Source organism: Haliaeetus albicilla, chromosome 5 (assembly GCF_947461875.1).
Source record: "Haliaeetus albicilla chromosome 5, bHalAlb1.1, whole genome shotgun sequence".
Classification (NCBI taxonomy): Eukaryota; Metazoa; Chordata; class Aves; order Accipitriformes; family Accipitridae; genus Haliaeetus; species Haliaeetus albicilla.
Genome location: NC_091487.1, coordinates 20,257,830 through 20,276,730, shown reverse-complemented (window position 1 = coordinate 20,276,730; position 18,901 = coordinate 20,257,830). Strand labels below are relative to the sequence as shown.

The following is an 18,901-nucleotide window of genomic DNA, read 5'->3' as shown; positions in this document are numbered from 1 at the left end:
TAACACAGTCAAAAGAAAAATTTCAGTTAGAAGTATGATACTCTGAATACAGATGTAAACATATTTTAATTTATTAAATCTTAACTGTTGATATTAACATCTGGGCTATTTATTTTGTTGCAAATATCCGTCTCTGTATATACAAACAGAAAAGCAAGCGCACAGATAAAAAGATGAAGACTCTGAACTTGAGCTTTATACTGTTACAGACTGTCCATGTCCACTGCTGTGTACTTTTTGACAATAATGGAAAGGACACATACCTGCAGTCATCCCCTCCAGCACTGACCACGTATCTGTCTCCACTTGTAAATCGAATATTAGTTAAGTGGGCAGAGTGACCTAAAAACCGTTTGTGTTTTGCCTGAAAAAAAACCGAAAACCCAACAACAAAATGAGAGAGTCTAAATACTCTGTGTCCTAAATCAAACAAGGCATGCGTGTTTTTATCTACCTTTTTATTGCATCACCTATTTATATTATTCAGAATGTTACATAGGTTTTCAAAAGTGAAAGATCTCCTGAAGGAGAACTACTATTGAGCTGTGATGCGGATTAAATTGCCACCAAATGAGACAGCACCTGTATATTGGGAACAATGCTCAAGCTAACACAATAAAATGAAATATATCTTGTCACGTGATTAACCTGTAAATTTTGTGTAAAATTCCTAACACTGAAAAAAATTATATTTTTGTTCTAAGTGTGTAAGCAGTTTACACTGTGCAGTCCCAAATCCTGAAAATTAACTGTGTTAGTGTTAGCGAAAAATCTGTAAACTCTTCATCCATGGAAATACACAGATGGGACCAAAATTACCAGCTGTCTTCCTCATCTGTCAAATGGAGATTGGAGATGTGGATAAATAAAACTAAGGGCTTTGAGATTTTCAGTATGAAGGCACTATGCTAATGCAGACTGGCAGACAATATTAACACCTACAAGAGCTTATAGGAACAGCTATTAGACAAAATGGTAGAAAAACTTTTGAGGTGAAGCATGCTTATGAGACTATAGAGCTAAAGTTACATAGATGCATTAAAAAGCTACAAATTTAGAGGAGGAAATACTTCCATCATACGTCTTCTACAGAAACAATACAAGACTATAATACCAACAGTACTTGTTGTAACAATGCAAAAACAAGTTCTTACAAATTTTTCAGGACATGGGAAGTCAAACAGTTTGACCATGCCAAAATCATCGCCTGTTACAAGATTAATTCCCGAGTGAGAGACACAGGCACAATTTACATCAGCTTTTTCAGCATGCCTGGACCAGATTCCAATTACTTCATCACCTAGAACACTGAAACAGAAGAGCAAAAGATTCTTTTGAAAACTACAGCAAAATAAATAGCATAAGGAAATAGTAAGCAGCTCTCATACTGTAACTGGTTTTACAAAAATGTAATTTTTACATTTTGTTCTTACACATACACATCTCGTACAGGTTTTACTCTGTAATTAATTTTTGTATCATTCCATAATTGCTTCTGAAACTGATTCAGTAATATAATTCCCAAAATAACATGGCCCATGACAACACTAAGAAGCAGTGGTAAAAATCAACAGTATTAATATTGTCCAGTGAGGCATTTGTCAAAGAAGTGAATACAGAAAGGACAATTAAAAATAGAATGTCACAGCATAAGCATTAGATGAATAAGTTTCAGCTTTTGGAAAATAAAATTTTGTGTGTTCTCATTATAACTATGTTTTGTTGATTCTGTAACATTTCTGTATTAATTAGATGAAAAGTTTCCTTAAGTCCAGTGAAGATCATTATAATCAGAAAGAGAGAGAAAAATGGTCCTAAACAGGAAACATAATTATCTTAAGATTCCAAACCAGACACTTATAGAAAATTTCCTTTGCAAAGCCTTGTGAAAAGTTACTTTCTATTCAGCTCTGCTTATAATGTATTTGCATACTTCCAAGAACGCACAGAAACACCTATTTGTTAATAGGTGAATGATTTGGAAATTTTTCTGTGATTCTTGCCCTCCAAATCAGAGCACAGTACACTACATTCAAAAAGGAATGACTTACTTCAGACGTACTGAATTGGGTCAGAAAACACAGGTTTCTTGGTTTTGTATCAAAGAGGTGACAAAAATGGATTACCCAAACAGAAAACAGAAAGCAAGCAAAATGAGTCTTTCAGAGCCCTCTGAAAAGGTCGTAGTTTTAGCCATGTCTTGCTGCAAATAGTCAGGATTATTATTGTTTAAAGTGGTTCATGTGTGGAAAATTTTCAAGTATTTATTCGCAATTTTTGTCTCAGGGTGCTAATCAGAGGACAATAATTGAAAGCAGGCAAAGGAGCCTGAAATAAGGCACAGGAAATCAGATTTGCACAGAATATTAAATAAATCATTTAAATGTGAAATAAAACTAAAATATGGTATCATTCTTCATGTAATTTCCAAGTCTATTTTGAATGAAATATAATAACTTTAAGGTATTTAAAAGTACTTTTGTATACCTTTTAATATGCAAATATTAATAGCAACTTTAATACACAGATACCATTAATGTAATACTGGAAATAAAACTTGAATTATCACAGTCCTGTGTTGTCTTTTCATGTTTTGATATGTTTTAATTTTCTCTGTACTCTTACCCCCAAATTGCTATTTTGAAGTAAATAGTGCAGTATTCCAGGTAATTTGCACAGTGCAATGAAAAACTACTGAGGCAGCTAGAGATATATCAAAGGAAACTAGAGACACACAGCAAATAGAAAGGCACACATTAGAGAGGTCAGGTTTTGCTGGATGTCCTCACTGGTCAAACACCTCATGTTCTACTGAGGGAATCTGCTATGCACTGTCTTTTGCTGTACTGTACTCACCTGATCCATTGCCAGAGCAGATGGGTGTGTTAAAAGAAAATATCTGACTGAAGGGATGAAATACACTTTTAAACAGTAGGTGCTTCTCCTGGAAGTTACAAGTGTTTTAACAGGTGTAAATGTGTGAATCATTTACCTTGTCCAAGTAGCCCATGTTATTCTGTCAATCACAGCCTGGTCCACAAGCTGTTTTCCTGAAGGCACTTCATAGACTTGCCTCTTGTAAGACCCAGTAGAGACCTTTGAGATGACCACAGAGAACTTAGAATACATGAACTTGTTTGAAAAGATGAAAATACAACTCTAAAGCTCTGAAAAGCATTTTTGTGATAGTTATCTTTTACTTTGTAACTTAGCTATTAATAAAACTTGCTCAATGAGTTGAAGATTCTCAAAATCCTATACAAGCATAAAGCAACAGTGAGAAAGTGTAAGAAATCTTAAATTTTAAAATGTCTGATTAATAAAAAAATAATTGAAACTTCTCACATTCTGCACATATTAATTCTTTGTATATACTGTGTGTATTAGCATAAGTGTGTGTGTATAAATAAATAAGGCAAAATAAACTCTTATCTTTAAAACTGAAACAAAGGTATTCCTCTCAGCCTGTAGATGTTGATTTGATAGCGGAAGAAGCTTAATCCTCCTCTCAGATGTGAACAAAATACAGAAAGCAAAGTATGCCTGCTTTATTTTGATTTTAAGAATGCCTTGAGCCCTGTGGCCCGGAGTTGTAACACCATGATTTTGGTGCTGCTCCAACGATGGCTAGCACTGAAACGACGCATAATGCTACTACTCTAGTCAGGCATATGAAGAATTCACAGGTCCCTGGGGCTTACAGAATGACAGACTGTACTCAACCCTCTTCTAAGACAGCCCATCAGCATCACAGAGGTAAAAAGGCAGGGAGACACATTAAAGTGATCTTGAAATCTGTTTCTTGTTTCTATGCTTATTTCTTGTATTTAATATCCAGGATAACTATTTTCGTCATCCACTTATCACTACAACAAAGTAACAGTAGCCTACTAGTCCAACATTTCATTACAAAACTTAGCAGTTGTCAAAGCAGAATACTTGCAGAGTATCTATCATGAGTATGTTTTTCATTCAGTATCTTGAGCAATTAATGACTGATACCTGGAGATAACAGCTATCTGCAGAGAAGTCCATCTGGATCACAAAACTTGGGATATCTTTGCAATAGCTGACTCGATTTAATGTGGGACCCAAAGTCAGATCATAAAAATCCACTGCATTCTCACTGGAACCGACTGCTAAATAACGAGAATCTGGGCTAAACCTGAACAGATAAAAGGGTTTTATGAACACAGGTTGGCACTTGCAACAGATTCTAATATTTGTGAAGCAAGGGTAAATTTGCATTTCAAGTATCTGCTATCCAGAACCGAAGAGGGAGGCAGAGTATTTCATCTGCTAAGCAAAATAACTTTTGAAACAGAATTTTCAGGGAACATATATGTAGAAGGGGGCAATAATTTTGGTACAGCTGTCACATATAAGTGAACTGGGAACATATTTGGAATAACTCTGTTCATTATCTGATCTCATTACCATCTTAACGGTCTAACAACTTTGTGACATGCCCCTGATGACTTTAACGCTATACTTACAAGGCTACAAACTAGAAAAATGAAATGCTGTAAATAAAGAAAAGCCAGACCTTCTAGATGAAATGTACTGAATAAAAAGATGTGAAATCAAACCTTTCATCTACCCAATGTATCTTTTGCACAGTGGTTTCTTTCCTCTAATTTTCCCTTCTAGTCTTGAAACTCAGTAGCTTCCTGAGCTGAACAAATTCCTCACAGCCCCTTTTGTGTTACTAGGGAAGTTTCTTCATTTCTATTATCTCCGAGACATACCTTTGGACAGCTTTCTGATTCCAGCAACCCTCTAATCCCTAGGCAGGGCTCTTCTGCCTTCCTGCAGCAAGGTCCCTGTTTGCTGATATTTCTCCCACTCATCCTACTTTGCTCTCCAGAAGCTTCCCTTAGCCGATCATGATCAATTTATCTCACAGAAGGAACAGTCTTGTCCTCCACTCAGGGAATAGAAGCAAAATTTTACTTCTGCTAGCTCCTTTCTAACAAAACACAACAAAGAGCAAACTGACAGGCAGGCGTTTCCTTGTCTCACAATCCAGTCTGTAAACTTCTGATCTCATTTTACCTCCTACACATCATCTCACTTTGCTCTTTTTCACACCTTCTCAGATGCCCCCAGATTAGGATGGTCTCTTCCTATTGTCCATTTACTTCCCCATTCACCCTTCATTTTAACTAATCCTTGGCAATATCATCTGACACTCGCCCTATGGTACTGCCTGGTTTTTGACTGATCGCTTTCTCTTATCTTCATGTACCTCCTTCTTCCTTTCTATTCTTGGTATCAGAGTAATCACACAAGCTCCACAATTCACTCATTGATTCCAGCTCTCTGAAGTATCATTGCAATGCTCCTCAGAACATAAAATTGTATTTTTAAAAATCAAAATAATACAGATTTCTAGAATACTACAATAGACAAAGGCATTATATTTTCTGACCTGATATCCTGAATCGCTGATCTTCTGTCCCTTTTTTTCCCCCAAATTTTTAGAGACGTCACAAGCAAGATAATAAATTCTCCATTTTTCATGCCAATAGCTACCATATCACCTTCTGGGCTGTAACAAACAGTACGAGCTGCGTGACCTAAGCTGACTTTGTTCAGCATCTTCTGTGAAGAAATAAAAACCCGGAAGAGTAAATATTTCCATTTGTTCATATTTCAGAAGTACCCTATGCTAACAGTTTGCCACTATCAGATAGATTATTCTCAGAATACATTAAAAACCAAGTTTCAAGTCCTCACCACCACCACAAGTCTAGGATTTTTTTTTTTTTTCCTAAACAACAACTATTCTCCAAAACCTACCTTTTCAGCAATATCCCAGAGTCTTACTGTGCCATCTTCTGCAGCAGAAAGGAAAAAATCTCTGGAAGGATGTGTTGCTAGGCCCCAGATTGGTCCATCCATATGACCATTAATTAGAATGTTACATGCAGCATTTTTCTCTCCAACTTCAATTATTTCGGCATTTCTTGTCCCAACGAGAATCTTCCCCTTGAACAACAGTGAAAGAATTATCTCTGATATAATACATAAACCACTTGTGATGAACAGTAATAAATATACAATCCAAAGCTATAGTTCTGTCAAGAAGGTTTGCTGAAATCAAATAATCAAATAGACAAAGATAATTTATTTTTTAAACTCCTCTATGATTTATTAAAGTACAAAGCTGTATATAAATCATGATGCTAGTTGAGTTATTGCTTGTAAGTCAGTTATTTGAAGTGTGAAGAGAAAATAGAAGAGAAATCCTTAGTTAGTCTTTAATAAAAATATATACAGAATATTATCCTAAGTAAGGCTAAGATCTCCCAAAGTAGGGGTTTTTTTTTCTGCTGTAAAATCAGTTGTAGACACCTTCTAGCTCAATCTTTAATTTCAAATCCTAATTATAAGAGGAGGAAGCAATTTATCATATTTTTAATGTTACAGATCAATCCACAAATTATAAGCTTTATTTTAAAGACACGATGCTTTCTTTACCTTGCCTCTACAAACTGAGCGAACACAGTCCGTCATTTGTCCTGTCTCTAGTCTGAAGGCACGACATCGTTTCAGCTCTTGATCCCATAGCTTAACTGCTCCTCCTTCCTTTGAACTATGAAGAAATCAGGAACAACCATGAGTATAATGGCTGGCATAAAAAAGACAATTAATGTATGAAAGAACTATATTATTTAATGTAACGTATTGTAAACGAGGCATTTTAGTATGTTCTAAATCATTAAAGATTCCATTTGTTTTTACTGAACAGGTGATGTTAATATGCTGAGTCTCCTAGGTAAGCAAGAAATACTGATTCAAAGTCCTCCTAGTACTACTTTACAGAACAAGTTGAAAGATAGTTGCTGCTAAACTTAGTCTGAATTAGTAGCTCTTAGGGAATCTGTCTAGTCAAAGGAACAGTTAAGTGTGTATTAAGACAAGCAGAGATTATAAAAATATAGTTGATGGAAACAAAAAAGATATGTATTTTACTACTGTGAAATAAATGACAAGATTTTAACTTTAGTGAAAATTTCACTATTTTCACTGCTGTTGTGAAAAACAGACAAAATACAGGAGAAAAATCACACAATGTTAATTGCATAAGATACCCAACTAATAAGTATTAACCATGAAAGCACTAAGTATTTCCCACTCACTTTCAAGAGAACTGGTATTTCAGTAAAGAACACATTGAAATAAAAAAAATTTCTAAAAAGGAGATAATGTTTAATAAAACAGTTATAAATCTGGCATTTCCAGTTGAGCTGGGACATGTTTTGTCTGTCTTCAAAGAGAAAAGCATCTCCCCCAACAGAAAAGAAAATATAGTGTTCCACAATACTGAGCTGCCAGTGTTACAACTTTGTTTACTGAATGAACCCTGACAAAGAACTCCAGAAAGTTTAATCAGAATTACTGCTTTTGTACTATTATTACCAAAAGAATTGTAATGAATTATAAATTGCTAGTCCTTGCAATGCAATATCCTTTGCTTCCCAATAGCACTGTTTTGACATATGATTGGTCATCATACTCAGCAAAAAGATTTTATCAAAAGAGGCTGGTGAATTGCCATTAAGAATGCCAAGGCAGAAGCAGACATGCAATTTTCCTAAATGTAGAATTTGTTTTGTATACTTGAAATACTCCATTTTCCCACAGGAAATGAATTATTGTTTCTTTCTGTTATTCATTACTATTTCTTTCACATCAAATACTAATTATTTAGAGGGTCTGAAGCCAAGTGGTAGAGAGAACATTCTCCAGAAAAAATCACATTGATGTTTTATAAATACTAGAAGAAAATATTTCAAGCACAGGCATAAGTAAGTTTTCAGCTGGGTCTGAATATCAACCATGAACTTTAAGGACTATTTAAGGAAAAGGTAACAAGTGGCCTGTGTCCTGCAAAATGGGGCACTATCATGCCATCAGATGGACTGTATTACAGCTGAAGCACTTTATTTTCTTTTATCATTAACAAGGTGCTAAGAAAAAAATTAAAATGCTTGAAGAGATGTTTTGCTTAAAACCGCAGAAACAAAGGATGTTGCTATACCTTTGATTTGAGAGAAGACAGTTTGCCTCTGCCATCATAACTAAACAGATCCTTCCTTTAAAAGAAGCTGTGCATTATGCTGTTTAATATTTATCATTCATTTATTTAATTACGATTGTGCAAATTACTTGGATTAACAACCTCAGTTCAACTTCAGAAAAAAGAAGTAACCCACCAAGGACTTGGTAATTTTTTTAATGCTTAAAGCTGTATTTCAAACTAAATGTTTTTGCTTTCTCTCAAAAATAATACTGTTGTGATAAGTACCATTGAACCATTTAATAACATGACAAGGTGATTTCAAGGCCACTTTTGATTATAATACTTCAGCCTTTTCAGCTTAAGGAGGGAAGACTGTATCATCTCTTTGATAATTGTGTATTTGTACTTGGAGAAACATTACCTGACTGATGTAATGCAGTATAATTGATAATGTAATATAATTGTTAATTCATTCACATAATTTATTTTACACTTGCCTATTATTTTTAACCAAAATAATGTAAAGTCATCATAAAATGCCTGAAGAAGCTTGCATGTATGCTTTAGAAGGATGACTGTTACCTAGAAGTTAAAATTCTGAAGAACTACTTGTACAGCATTTAGATTCTGATTCATCCCCCTTGACTTTAGGTAGTTAAGCACGGCACCCAGGTCAGGATCCTAGCAACTCTAGGCTTTCTCTCTCTTACAATCAATGGAAAAAAATAGGTACTTGAAGCTCACGTGGGCTTACCTGCACGTTGGAGGTGGTGGCTACCTTTTTTCCTACCACCTATTCAGGGATCTGAAAGTGACTACTCTTCTAGCTTTGATGTCCCAGCTGCCTAGTGTTAAATGGGATGAATCCAAACCATTTTTAAAGAATAAAAGTGCATGCAGAAAAAAGAAAAAAGATGACTCACGGCCTTTCTTTGCCTCCTGTAACAATCAAACCATCTCTTAATGTGGTATACATTGTGAAAACAGGTCCATTGTGAGCTTTGGCCACAATTCGTATCAACACGTGATCTTTCCAAACACAAACATCTCCACTGATAGTACCTGTAAATGTCAAGTTATTCTGAAAAGGGGAAAAATATACTCATCATCTGATTCTGAGTAAGGCAGGAAGAAAAACATTCAGAAATAAAGATCATCACTATTTGCATTTAGGCTAGATTGCTTTTATTTGCTGCTGTAGAAGAGCAAATTGTGGAAGGTGTAATAAGAACCTGTAGGGACAAAACAATGAGCTATTATATTCTTTCTTGAAGTCTGTAACATGCTTTCTTGTAGCTAATAGGGTCTGTATTGCAAGATGAAATGCAATGACTTAAGCTTCAGCCATGGGGTTATCTATGTTTTCAGCCTATCAGGTGTGCAAACTGATAGAAAACCAAGAACAGTTTTGACATGTCACACAAAAGGGCAATTTGCACCCCCTTGCTATATACATTATGCTTGCACTCATTTTTGTTGTTAGGTGAAGGTACTCACTGGATTACAGTAACCATTAGTTTATGAAGAAAACAGTTTGACTTAACTGAGAACTAAAAGCTGCCTGTTCTTCTTTACTTCTGCTTCCTGTTTTTGAAAGGCAATAAAAATACATTTAATTACCTCTGAAATTTAAGGGTAATTTATTAGGATACACTTAAAACCATTGTGATGGGTTGACCCTGGCTGGACGCCAGGTGCCCACCAAAGCCGTTCTATCACTCCCCCATCCTCAACTGGACAGGGGAGAGAAAAATATAACAAAAAGCTTGCGGGTCGAGATAAGGACAGGAGAGATCATTCACTAATTACCATCACGGGCAAAACAGACTCAGCTTAGGGAAAATTAGCTCACTTTTTATTACAAATCAGCCAGAGTAAGGTAAATGAGAAATAAAACGAAATCTCAGAACACCTTCCCTCCACCCCTCCCTTCTTCCCGGGCACAACTTCACTCCCGGATTTCTCCACCAAGCCCCCCCCAGCGGCAAAAGGGGGGCAGGGATGGGGTTTACGGTCATCACATGTTATTTTCTGCCGCTTCACCTCCTCAGGGCGAGGGCTCATCACACTCTTCCCCTGCTCCAGCGTGGGGTCCCACCCACGGGAGACAGTCCTCCACGAACTTTCTCCAACGTGGGCCATTCCCACGGGCTGCAGTTCTTCACAAGCTGCTCCAGCATGGGTCCTTTCCACGGTGTGCAGTCCTTCAGGCACAGACTGCTCCAGCGTGGGTCCCCCACGGGGTCACAAGTCCTGCCAGAAAACCTGCTCCGTGGGCTCCTCTCTCCACAGATCCGCAGGTCCTGCCAGGAACCTGCTCCAGCGCAGGGTTCCCACGGGGTCACAGCCTCCTTCAGGAACCCACCTGCTCCGGCGTGGGGTCCTCCCTGGGCTGCAGGTGGAGATCTGCCCCACCGTGGACCTCCCTGGGCTGCAGGGGGACAGCCTGCCTCACCAGGGTCTTCACCACGGGCTGCAGGGGAATCTCTGTTCCGGCGCCTGGAGCATCTCCTCCCCCTCCTTCTGCACTGACCTTGGTGTCCGCAGGCTTGTTTCTCTTACATGTTCTCACTCCTCTCTCTGGTGGCTGTTTTCCACGTCCCAACTTTTTTTTCCTTCTTAAAAATGTTATCATGGAGGCGTTACCACTATCACTGATTGGCTCGGCCTTGGCCGGCGGCGGGTCCGTCTTAGAGCCGGCTGGTATGGGCTCGCTCTCTCTCGAACACAGGGGAAGCTTCCAGCAGCTTCTTGCAGGAGCCACCCCTGTAACCCCCCCCGCTACCAAAACCTTGCCACATAAAACCAATACAACCATCAAGAACTGGTTATTGTGCAAAACTGTTTTAGTAACTTATGTGAAGAATCCTCAAATTCAAAATCATGTGTAGTATTTTAAGAGTACCAGTATGCCTGTGTAGATTTGGCAAGAATATTTTCCTTGACTGAGGTGGGTTGATGTTCTACATCCTTTTTTAAGGGGTGTATGGGGGGGGTGCCCTAATAAATGAGCGAATAAAAGAGGACTGGAAATGAACTTGGGAGCAGATCCCCTGCTCATCCTCACAGCATAACTGTTGTGTTGTTTCCAACTCCTGTTTAGCAGCACCTGAACTAGCTCCTTCCGAGACAAAATCAAGGAAGAAAAGCACTCCCAGAACTGCTCCCTACAGGAAGTATGGAGAACACATCACGTTTGCCTTTATTGAGTTTGCACAGCTTTTTACAAAACCCCTGCAAGCTTTGCATCCTCATAACCTCAGACCATACTCTAGGACACTCAGTATACAGCCTGATCTTCACGCTGAGAATCTGCCCCTCCATAAGAAAGTTCACCAAGGTTTCCCAAACCCCAGACTAATGCCTGGGCTGTGCATCTCTAACAGTTATCATTTGGAAGATACCTTCCTGCTTTGTAGGACTCTCTCTTAAATCAGAGGTAGCAGAGAGAGAGAGACCACTATGGAAAACAGATAGTCTCAAGAAAAATGAAACCACAAGCCAGTTACAGTTTCAAAAATCAGAATCAACAGTACAAATTCAGTCTGGACCCAACAGGCAGATCAGCAAGCAGGACTAACACACACAATAAAAGAGAAGCACCACTTCACAAAAGAAATCTATGGCTATCTGCCCAGCTGAAGAGATTGAGTGCTGCTCATACGGAACAACTCCTGAAATGGCAAAGCTGTGAAACTTAGCAACAAGGCCTGCATCTGTCAAAAAAAACCCAAAGCAAAACACAACCCTACTGCAGTCATCTAACAGTCATAGATGTTAATGAATGCCCCAAGACAATGCTGCTCTCACATCACCCATAAGTAGTAATCCATACAAATTCACCTCATTTCTACTGTTTGGTTCCTGCAGGCTAGCCAGCTTTGTTTTACCTGGATTAAATACCCAGCAGCGTATGATCAGTCCAAAGCACCTATGTTTGTTTCTTCTGAAAACATACAAATCCATAATCTTTTTTCTTTTCTGTTCTAAAGAAAGCTGGTATTAGTTTTAACTAGCAGGCGAGTAGTAGAAACACTAAACTAAGTTTAATAAAACAACTGACATACTCATTAGCAGGTTAGAAAAGTCTCATGGAACTGAATAAAGGCAGAAGGGTAAAAGAATCTTTGTTTGTATGCATTTTAAAATAGTTTGTTAAGGTACGTACCGCTCCAAAAGCTACAGATAGCATCGTTTGCATTCGGGCGTCTTCTATGGAGCTCAGCAACCCTTTTTTACTGAGAAGAGCTCTTCCAGCCAGAGTCCAGAACCTCACGTGTTTTACTCCCACAGAAACAAACTGGGTATCTGAATCTGGTCTGAATTCTGCTACAAATATACGCTGGTTATGACCAGCTCGGGTGGCAATTTTGGCACCTGGCAGAAAGAAAACGGACATTTTGAATTTGCTGAGAAAAATAAACATTTATGGTTAAAAAAAAAAATTAAAATTATGGAGAATGATGAGTCAATCCAAGACCACACAGGCTGGGAAGAAAAGCACATACTGCTCCTAAATTAAAAGTAAATTAAGAAGCAGATAAATCCCAAACTTTGGACAAACTACAAGAGACTAATGAATGACTTATCTGCAAATTTTGTCCAAAGTTGGAAAACTTTCTTCTTTCCACAGAAAATGCAGAAACTGACTTGTTACATATGGTCTTAGATTCAAAGGTAACGCTTTCCCAGTCTCTTCAGGGGTGTTAAAATCAGACATTTCGACCCACATGAAGATTCCTTTATCTGGATCCTTAGCTGCCATGTTGAATCTGTATCAACTCTTACGAATGAGCACAGGCACGTTCTGACTGAAACAGCAGTGAATTGCTGCATGGGCTTTTACCACACATCCTTCATACTACCTAAGATTGTACAAATACACATTTGATATTGCGTCTAGCTCCACAGGATCTAGCAAACAAGCTGTGAAGAATCGTTTTTTATTAATTTGATAGCTGATCTTTAAACTTCTGAGAGATACTAGTTGATCAACAGAAATCTCCAAAGAGAGAGGAAATAAAGCCCTACGACTAGAGAATCAGTTTCATAATCTGGGCATGGCTTTGCCAGACAGGAAGGAGATGAGGAGAGGACCTCAGCAAATCGCTTTAGCCTAAATCCTGAACTCAGATCAAAGCCAAACTGAAAACATGTAGTATAGCTTAAGACACCAATTACATAGCTGCATAGAGGAGCTGTACTGGCATCATATTTCTACAATTTGCCATTTTGGGGGGATAATTTTAGGCATACAACAACCTAGCCAGTAATCAGACTTTAGAGAAGAATAAGAACAGAGAAGAATAGAAGATTTCTTCTGGGAGCAAAAAGATTTTATAAAGTTTTTACCAAGCAGCAAAGAAATGACTGAAAAAAAAAAAAAAGAATGAAGACTAAGATTTTCTTTAATTATTCTAACTGGAAATCAGTGAACTATCTTGATCTTTACACAACAGTTCCAAAAGAGATATATTTAGTTACCACCTACCTAGTTACTACTATGCATAATGACATTTATTTTACCTCTTCTTGTATAGTGCACAGTGCGCAGTTTTTATTGTAATAATTTTCCATCTGCTGATATTTTTATGTTACAATTGGTCTTGACTCAAGCCAACATACCTCTAACAATATAAATACATTCTACAAAACCAATCACTTTCCTACCTTCCTGCCACTTCCAAATGGTAATGGTATGTTCGGGATCCAGCCCTATGGAGAGCAGCAGTTTGCCAGTGGCACTGAAGCTGACTGAGCAAACGCCCTTTGAATGGTAGCACCGCAGTACTGACAGTGTCTGTTTGTTCATTGCATCCCAGACATGAATAGAAGGAGCTGTAGCTACACAAATACAAAAATATGTAATTAGTATACATTTTGAAAATGTCTAATGATTTGCTTATGGAAGCAGTTAATATTTTTTAATAAGACAAATAAAACTGTTCTGGTCAGACAGGAAAAAAAAGAAAGAAAAGAAAGGAGATTTTGGCCTCCCTTTGGAAACCAATTTACGGCAAACAGGATCATTAAGTAGGACTAAGAAGTTGGCCTTATTACACTACTGGAGATGAAAACTTTGCTTAACCTGTTACTGGACTTCTGAAGCACAGCAGCAGCTCTGAAAGCAAGCTGTCTTCTCCTGTTTTTCTCCTAGTAAAACTTAGCTCAGCATGCTAACTCAAAAACCTTCATAAATATTGAGTAGATCATCAAGAATGTAATCTCTGCCTGGGGCTTTTGGACAAGTGATAGCTGCAGACAAATTAGTTTACAGTGCAAGGCCAAAATCTCCTTTTCTACAAAATGGCCATCTGTCTGAAATGCATGCTCTCTTAGGAGAGCATCAGCTGAATAATCAGCTTGCTTACTGATGTAGAAGAGCTAGGGTATTTAATTTAGTTTGCATTGTTTAGACTGCAAGCTCTTTGCAGTAAGAACCATCTTTCCATGCTACTAATGTATGTGATTATTTCTATTATGATGACAGCTAGTTTTTTTCCAAATCCAATGCCTTCTCCAAAGATCTTGCAATCTGTGTATAGTTTGCAATCTCTGAATACCACCTAGGGCATTTCCAGGAAAGTAAGATTCTCCCTCAAACTTCCTTACTTCTGCTCTCTAGTAAATCTGACTGCAGAGTCTGGAGGTTACTGGTTGTTGTCATAGACCCAGATTCCCATAAACTAAATTCTATTTCCGCTCCATGCTCTGTGTTTCTAATCAGCTAAATCTAGTCCCTCAAAGGCGCACATATGATGGAACACAATAGGCACAGGGACCTAGGTAAAATTTTAGCCATGTGAAACTAAGTTTTTGATCACAATCCCACAGCTGTTCCAAAACTGCCTTTAGAACAGTCTTCCTAATTTCATTTCTTTCCCATTGGAATTTCCTCTCATGGCACCAACATGCTGTTATTGTCACCTTTTGAGAGGCACTAAAGCATACTATAGACATGCCATTAAAACAAAAAGGGCAGCGGTTGGCAACAACTGGTATGTCTCCAAATTTTCAGCAAACTCCTTCCTGTCCTTATGGAAAATTGAGGGAAGGGAAAGCTTTATTATGGTTCTGAACTGTGTTTTCCACTTTAGCATTGCCCTTGGTAAAACTCTGTATTGCCCTTGACCTGTGTACTTCCCCTATAACCTTGGTCAAAGTTTTTCTTTTGGGTAGCAGACAGAAACTTTCACCTAGATTTCATGAATAAGAACTGACAAAATCTTTCAGAGCAAGATTTGCAGGACAGAGAACATGGACTCTTGAGTCCTCCTACTTGATGGTGTTCTTCTGAAAGTCTCTGTCCTGACATTGCGTCCTGCTTGTGGAGTACTCCAGCTGCTCAACATCTGCTCTCGCAAGAGAGATTTTCTAAGGTGTCATCTCCTTCTGGGAGAAGATAGATAAAGCTACCATGGGCTGGCAGGACAAAAAATATCTTCAGTAAGATGAAGTGAATCTATACCAAGTCATTATGAAACTTAATTTGCCATTCCAGCCTATTACAAACATTACTCCTTCAAGAACCCCTGCATTACTGTAGACAACAGAAAATTGGAACTAGAAAAGCAGAAGTTGTCAGTAAGAAAGGTGCCAAATAGCCATCGATAAATTTTAAGTGAAACTATGCAACTTTCTAATGAAGGCAGGCAGCAGGTTGGATTCCAGACTAATGGTTCCACAAAGAAGAAAAAAGTAAGAGTGCTGGTTTTGGGAAGTGACAACGGAATTTAGTAATATACACAAGCTCAAACTAAAGTCGCAGTAGGAAGAAGGCAAGTGAGAGAGGGAAAGTCTCCAGGCATTATATGTAGGGCTAGAGATGTTCTTTCATATAAACAATTATATCATCACTGCTTCTTTTATACAGTTTAAAAGTGTTGGAAAAGGTACCTATATTCTTCCTCCCATCCTTAGAGCAAGCACAATTTGGCATATTTAAAAAGTCAACACACATGAAAAATGCCATTGTACACTTGTTCTTCACAGAATAAGCTTTAGATCCACATGAAGATTATTATACTTTCTAGGTACACACGAACACACATTTATGCATCTCTGAAGATGTGTCACGAGACAATTATGGCTGCTCAACAATGAACTCACACATGATAGTGATGAATTTTTAAGACTACAGTTGAAAAAACAATGTATTAATAAAAAATAGATCAGTCAAGACTGTCAAACTATCAAAGACCCAAAATGATACAGAAAAAATTAAACTGACATCATAACAAGCATTTTGGATCAGTGGTAATAACTGCATGACAATCATACATAAATGTGAAAGGTGATTATTTTTTTCACTCAGTCACCTAGGCCTCCTCAATAGAATTTACTTTGGAAATGCATATTTTAAATTATACTCAATTGAGTATCTAAAACAAATGTTAATTGTCAGCCCCAACATGCCTATAAAACCTGCAAGCATACATAGGAATGCTACAGTAGCAGTATGTATTAGAACTCACTAATCACTGGGCAGCAAGAAGTGAATACGTTACAACAAAAGTAGTTTTTAAAGTGTGTTCTAACGTTTTAATTGTTTCTGTATTTACAGTTTGCTGAGCTGTTGTGGTTTATATTCATTGCTGACAGTAATATGACTGATACAGGGTTTTACTAAGCCAAAAATGAATTCATGTCACTTATAGCTCTATAAAGCTGTTGACGGCTACTATATAGGCTAACTACACCTGAAGATGTTAAAATTTTATTTCCCTTACCTGACATATCTGCTGAGTCTCCTGTAATGGAAAAGCAGCAGAAAAATAATTAGACCAGAAATAAGATTAAGTGCTAAAGAAAATATATGCCACATTTAGTGTAATTTCTTAACACACACCTTGATGTCATCTCTTTGCATTGCAGCAGCACCAGTACTGCTTTTAGTGTTAAAGATAAACAATTACTCATAAAAGGCGGTCACATCAGAAATAAAAATTCATAGAATGAATATATTTTGATTTCCATTTTGAGTTACAACACAAAAATCTAGTTTTGCTGTATGTTAGGTCTCTCTCTGCCAAACTAAATAAAAAACATATTTTACATGTTACTGATATTTTAACAAATTAAGTGAAAAAATGCTGATTGCTATTCTGCTAAGTAGTAATGTTTGAGTCTGATCTTGACAAGTGGCAAATACACCCAATATTCTTCTATAGGAGCATTAAGAAATCAGGATTATAAAGGTTCAGGTACTGGGAATTATTACCCTTACTTTAACATTTCTGGGAAGTAAGACTCTGTGTAACAGCACTGCATTTTAAAAATACTTGAAATAATGTTTCTGTAAATATTTTGAGGATTTAAATCATGATGGTGAAGCTATGTTTGTGCCAGTCATATCAGTAAGAAAATCAGCAGCAGTTAAGTATGTTCTTTATGGAGTATGTACCCTTTAGCATCTGTTCAGAATCTAAAAATAAGAGTTGTCTGAAGATATTTTGCTTCCAGCTCATTTTTCTGATTTAATTCTCTCCTTTAAAACATGTTTTGTAGTTTAATTTTTAAGTGTCATCTGCTCCTGATTTGTATGCCTTAATCCACATCACAAAACAGTTAAAATTGTTCTACTGCTAGGTCACGTATAAATGATGCTGAAATAAAATAGCACTAAGGGTCTTGTGTTTCTTCTTCAGTAAGACAAACACCGAAGAAAATCCATGCGAAGAGCAAATTTTCACATTATGCCTATATTCTTCCCGTATATTCTATCATATGGAAAGGCAATCAGGGACAGATTAAGAAATAAGCTGAAAAAGCAAATTCCTAAAGACAATAAAAGGTCTGAAATTCCTGCAAATGTTCTTTGCAATCAAAGCATAGGCAAAAATCTGCTGGTAAGTTTTTCATTTAAATAATTTCCATTAATTATTTCTTTAAATTGATGTGAGGCAAGAAGCTTACCAAGAAATTAAGCTATTTTAGCTAAGCACTTACTACTATCCATGAGTCAATTTTAATGAGACATGCACCTAAAAATCTGAAAGACAGAGGGAAGCAGGTAATAAACTCTGACAAACTGACCATATTTAGATGAAAGTTCTAAAACAATCCTACAGGGGAAAAAAAAGCTATTCTGGCTAAAATAAACGAAGTTTTTTTTATTCTATGCACTAAGGAAAACAATGTGGTTTTGAATCTGCTGAGAAACAATCAAAGGTAGAAAACTGCAATTGGGCTGTAGGACTAAAAAAATTACACTCTTCAGCAAAATTTAGAAACAGCAGTATTAGTTCAGCTATGCAGATGCACAGTGGGGGTTTTTTGTTGGTTTTTTTTTTTTAATTAACCTGGTTAGTTCATAGATCCAATTTTAGTGTTACTATGAAACATATTTTCCCCTTAAATCTAAATTTATCTGTAGGGAAACACCATTAGGGTTTTGGTTCTGCCTAGAATATTACAACTACGTATTATCAAAACACCAGGTAGGTATTATAAATCTGCCTGATGAGATAAAATCTACATGAAGTGACATCTATTTTAAGAATTCTGGGTTTAGTCCATATAGAAATGAAGGATAGCTCAATTAAGCTTCTTTGGAAGGGCTATGACTCTTTGGAAGGCCTAACAAGGCTGATAGTAAAATAAAACCAGACTAATTTCATGGGGCTTAACATTTCTAAAAAAATATTTTTGATAACACTCCAAACGAAAGATAAGCTCAATCTTCTTTCATGCCTCAATGTTTTTTTGTTCAACTTTATTAAATTACACTCACAGAAACATATAAAGAGGACAGGTAACTGAGTAACACTCATACAAACGGAGATAGCATAATCAAGTGATTTTTTTTTTGTGATTTATCATGAACTCACAAAGCCCTAATTGCATGCTTTTATGTTAATTTCTTTTTACAAA

General features: G+C 37.1%; 1 protein-coding gene across 9 annotated transcripts in view; it reads right to left on the bottom strand.

The window, feature by feature from the left end:
• The window catches only part of EML5 (EMAP like 5), a 121,461-nt gene that overhangs the window by 8,024 nt on the left and 94,536 nt on the right, over positions 1–18,901 (bottom strand). For 2 of the 9 annotated variants that reach the window (XM_069783676.1, XM_069783678.1), the window contains 11 exons: positions 16,759–16,779; positions 13,700–13,873; positions 12,198–12,406; positions 8,953–9,110; positions 6,484–6,598; positions 5,803–5,991; positions 5,432–5,604; positions 4,003–4,165; positions 2,993–3,096; positions 1,155–1,308; positions 264–364 (listed from right to left, as the gene is read on the bottom strand). In XM_069783676.1, the coding sequence (XP_069639777.1) occupies positions 264–364; positions 1,155–1,308; positions 2,993–3,096; positions 4,003–4,165; positions 5,432–5,604; positions 5,803–5,991; positions 6,484–6,598; positions 8,953–9,110; positions 12,198–12,406; positions 13,700–13,873; positions 16,759–16,779 (1,561 nt within the window). The other 7 variants (XM_069783679.1, XM_069783680.1, XM_069783677.1 and 4 more) reach the window with 6 other exon arrangements.